Consider the following 4,574-nt stretch of genomic DNA (forward strand, 5'->3'; position numbering starts at 1 on the left):
GCCCCCGGCCCCGAAGGTGAGGTCCGCGGCGCCCCTGAAGGCCGCGGCAGCGCCTGCGGCGTTGTGCACGTAGTGGTGCTCGTGGCGCCGGTTGTAGGCGTCCGTGAACTTGCTCTCGTGGCGCCGTGCCTTGAAGGTGGCCGCGGCGTCCTGGCCGAAGAGGTAGGAGGGCGTGTGCTGGCGGCTGGAGTAGCTGGAGTCCTGCGAGAACGGGGTGCCCAGGCGCGGCGTGAGCGGCGTGCCCTGCCCATAGGAGTTGGGGGTGTCCAGGCGGCAGCTGGAATAGGCCGTGTCCTGCGAGAAGGGCGTCCCGCCGCTGTTGGGGGTGACAGAGGACGAGCCAGAGCCACAGCCTGCTGCCAGGCCACCATCCTTGAGGCGCTTCAGGGCGTCGGACAGCTGGAGAGGACAGGACAGGAGGCTGCAGCAGGCCAGGTACCTCCCCCTGGCCGCCTTCCGCCCAGCGATGGCTGGGAGGGTCTGACCGCGGTCTGACCACAGCCTGTCGTGATCCTGCCGGATGCCCGGGGCAGGGAAGACCCTGGGGCAGGGAACACCCCACCCAGCCTGTCTGGCCTCAGGATCCCGGAAGCAAAGACCTTCCGGGAGGGGCATGCTGTAGCCACTGCCCTGTGGCCGACCGGTCAGAAGGCTGGGAAGGGGCTGCACAAGCCCACAGCCTGCCCCAGACCTGGGAGGAAGCAACTGCGGACTCTGGCTGGGCAGTGCTGGGGCAGCTAGGCAGGGCACCCTGCTGGGGGGACGTGGGGTCCAGAGGGGCCCAGGGGGCACTGGGCGCTGCTTTCTGGCCCAGGGGCCGGGTGCCAGGAACCAGGTGGGGGAAGAGCGCTGCCGGTGGGCTTGAGAAGCCCTGAGGGCTCAGGAGGGCGCCAGCACGGGCGCTGGTGCCCACAGCTGGGGAGGGGTGGGCGTGGGGGGCTGGGGCAGCACACTCACCTGCAGGGCCTCGCTCACCACGGGAGACACAGCGTCCAGCTCCCCCACCGGGAGGGTCTGGGGCGTGTAGCGGCCAGTCACCAACAGCTCGTAGAAGCGCATCCGGGTCTCCCCTGTGGGAGGACAAGGGGCAGCATCAGGCAGGCCCCCGGCGGGGCAGCCCCCACCGACCCCAGCCGTGCCCCAGGCCGAGCCCAGACACAGCCCCCCTCCGCGGCCCCCTAGTCAGCAACGCTGCTCTGATGTTCAACTTTTCTGACCCTGAGTAGGAATGTAATGCCCGCGGGGGCCAGCGCTCCCCCAGCTCACAATGCCACCCTCCACCACAAAGCTCCATCCTGGCACCCACTGCCCTGGGCAGGGAGGCCTGAGCAGCAGGGCAGGGGCCTGGTCACTGTGGCCAGGTGGCAGCGCAAGTTCGGTCCCTGGCCAGGGAGGGACCCATGCGGCCCAGCAGACCCCTCCTGGACCCCACTGCTCCCTCAGCAGAGCGTTTCAAAGCCCACCTGTTCTGCTCCCCAGTGTCTCTGGTGCATCCTCTCACCCCCCACATCTCTAGCCTGCACCCCATTTCTTGTGTGTGTGAATAAAAAAATTAAAAAAAAAAAAAAAGACACATAACAGCCACTCGCTCCCCGCCCAGCCAGGCACCCACCTGCCGAGGCCGACTACAGCATCCCCACGCCCCGCCACCCGCATCCAGCCAGCTCTGAAGCCCCGCCAGCCCTGCACCCCGCCTGCCCCGTGCCCCACCAGCCCTGCGCCCTGCCTGCCCTGTGCCCCGCCAGCCCAAGTCCAGCCAGCCCTGCACCCCACCAGCCCAAGTCCAGTCAGCCTCAAGCCCCGCCAGCCCTGCACCCTGCCTGCCCTGCGCCCCGCCAGCCCGAGTCCAGCCAGCCCCAAGCCCCGCCAGCCCTGCACCCTGCCTGCCCTGTGCCCTGCCAGCCCGAGTCCAGCCAGCCCCAAGCCCCGCCAGCCCTGCACCCTGCCTGCCCTGTGCCCTGCCAGCCCCAAGCCCCGCCAGCCCTGCACCCTGCCTGCCCTGCGCCCCGCCAGCCCGAGTCCAGCCAGCCCCAAGCCCCGCCAGCCCTGCACCCTGCCTGCCCTGTGCCCTGCCAGCCCCAAGCCCCACCAGCCGGAGTCCAGCCAGCCCCGTGTTCCATCAGCCCCGCGTCCCATCAGCCCTGCACCCCACCAGCCCCGCACCCCGCCAGCCCTGCGCCCCGCCACCACGCATCCAGCCAGCCAAGCCCCTGCCAACCCCAGCCCTCCCAAGCCCTGTGCCCTGCCAGCCCCGAGCCCCGCCTGCCCTGCGCCCCGCCTCCCCTGCGCCCAGCCTGTCCTGCGCCCCGCCTGCCCTGAGTCCAGCCAGCCCCAAACCCCGGCCAGCCCGGGCCAGCCCCAAGCCCCGGCCAGCCCCAAGCCCCGGCCAGCCCCAAGCCCCGCCTGCCCTGTGCCCTCTGCGCAGCTGCTCACATATGCAAAGGAGCCACATTCCTTGAGCTACACTTTGCTGCTTTCTTGAAATACAGACTGGCGGCTGCAGCCTTTCTTTCCTTTTTGCAGAAATGAAATTCTGGTGAGACCTGCTGCGGCTCATAGGGGCGTGGGGCGGGGGAGGGGCCTGCAGCGCCAGGAAGCGGCACAGAGCATCTGCTGCGAGGCCTCCACCCGCTGGACCTGAGGGGCGCTGGACTCGCCGTCTGTGTCCAGGTTTGCGGGCACGACGGAGGGGACTCAGGCTGCGGTGGGGCGGGAGACCCCAGCTCCCAAGCCCCGGAGCCAGGGTCTGCCCGGCCGGCCGAGCTGCCGGGTAGACTCAGCCCGCGGTGGGAACTTTCCTCGATGCACAGGCAAACTCGGGGTGCCCCGCTACTGCCACCAGGGGCCTCCAGAGGCTCCAAGGAGGGCGGGGGCGTGTCCCTGCAGGGTCGGCTTGGGCTCTTTAAGAGGGCTGGGTCTAGGGGCGGGGCCCTGCACCCTGGAGGTGCAGCTCCCCTCTGGCCCTCTCTCACATTAGAGGCGTCCCCAGCCCCCCACTAGTCAACAAACCCCGCCTCCTCCAGAACTGAGGACGCAAAGCTGGGGGACTGCCTACACCCGGGACGTGCGGTTGGGGCTCTGGGGGCTCACGGTGGGGGCCTCGGAGTGGCCTGGGCTTGGGGTGCCCCCCCCAGGGGTGTGGCAGCCAAGGACTGCACAGTCGGTAAATTACAGGCTGTCTCCTAGCAACAGACAACACACTAAGTGCCACGTGACTCTACCCTCGGGAAGGGGCAAGGAAAAAAGAAGACAGCAAGGGGGCACCAGGCACAGCGGCCTGGGATCCCTGACCCAGAGAAAGGCGGGGCAGGGCGCAGGCCAGGCCCGCAGGCGCTTGGGTGCCGGCACTCACCCTTGGTGTCCAGCTCCACGTGGATGATATTGCCCATGACGGAAGTGCTGTGCAGGTGCTGCACCGCCTCCCTGGCGCCCCGGACAGTGGCGAAGACCACCTTGGCGATGCCCAGGTGCTTCTTGGTCTTGGGGTTGTACAGGATCTCCACCTCCTCCACCTCCCCGTACTTCTTGCACATGTCCCGCAGGAAGTTCTCGCGGATGTTGTCGTTCAGCTTGGCAAATGTCACCTGCTTCGGAGGCACGGGCCCCACGTAGAACTCATCGATCTGGGGGGGCGGGGGCAGGCAGCGAGTTGGGGGGCTGGACACCAAGGGCCTCTGCCAGTGCCCACCCGCGACAACAATGAAGGGTGAAAGCCTCAAACATTTGGGGAAAAATGCACGCGGGAGGGCCCGGGAAGCAGAGGATTAAGTGGCTGGAACATGGAAGTCCCGGGGTTCCAGCAGGGGAAGCAGTAGCGTCTCCCCGCCCTCGCCCGCCTGCCTGCCCGCGGGGCGCCCCAGCCGAAGGTGGCCAGGGAGCCCCCCCTCCCCGCGCAGGGGGCGGGGCCGGGCCGGCAGCGGGCCGGAGGGGATCCGCGTCCTGAGCCCCAAGCCCAAGCCCCCACCCCAGCGCCCCGCGGCCGTCGCCCTTCCCCGCCAAAAGTTGCCCTCAGACCGAGGGGCGCAGGGCCACCCGCCCGGCGTTATTTTCGAACTCGGCGAGGAGAGCGCAGGGGGGGGGGCGGGGCGCGCGGGGGGGGGGCCCACCTTGAATTTGGGCACCGACAGCTCCAGCTCCTTGTTCTTGGTCCAGATCCCGACGACGCGGGGGTCCTCGACGATGTCCACCGGGCGGTTGCTGGACATCTGCGGGGAGGGGGCGTGTTGGCGCGGGCCTGGCCGCGAGGCTGACAGTTGGCCGCGCCGGCCGGCAGGGCACTCACCGCCAGGCTGAAGTGCTGCCCATCGTAGCGGTACAGCTTGTGGTGCCCCTTCTTGAGCGCCGGGTCGATCATGAGCTTGTAGCTCCGCCAGTGGTGGTTCCTCCTCTCGCCCGCGGGGCCGGGCTGCGGCGGGGGCTGCTGCGGGGGGGGGTGGCTGTTCTCCATGCCGTTAGCCCAACCTGGAAGGCGACCGCTCGCGCGTCTCCCTCCCCACGGGCCGCTGGCACCCCCAAGTGGTGACCCGATAGCGGGGGGACCTGAGACCCAGACGCCAGCGAGCCCCCTTGGCTCT

General features: G+C 69.4%; 1 protein-coding gene across 1 annotated transcript in view; it reads right to left on the reverse strand.

Annotated features, from left to right (window-relative positions):
- SETD1B (SET domain containing 1B) overlaps positions 1-4,447 on the reverse strand; it is a 13,965-nt gene extending 9,518 nt beyond the window's left edge. The window contains exons 1-5 of the mRNA XM_012730848.1: positions 4,283-4,447; positions 4,107-4,205; positions 3,353-3,623; positions 958-1,070; positions 3-399 (exon numbers count right to left, since the gene is read on the reverse strand). Coding sequence (XP_012586302.1) covers positions 3-399; positions 958-1,070; positions 3,353-3,623; positions 4,107-4,205; positions 4,283-4,447 — 1,045 coding nt within the window. The remainder of the gene's footprint in view (positions 1-2; positions 400-957; positions 1,071-3,352; positions 3,624-4,106; positions 4,206-4,282) is intronic.
- Between the last annotated feature and the right edge of the window lie 127 nt (positions 4,448-4,574).

Source organism: Condylura cristata, unplaced genomic scaffold (assembly GCF_000260355.1).
Source record: "Condylura cristata isolate star-nosed mole 26May11 unplaced genomic scaffold, ConCri1.0 scaffold00029, whole genome shotgun sequence".
NCBI classification, from domain to species: domain Eukaryota; kingdom Metazoa; phylum Chordata; class Mammalia; order Eulipotyphla; family Talpidae; genus Condylura; species Condylura cristata.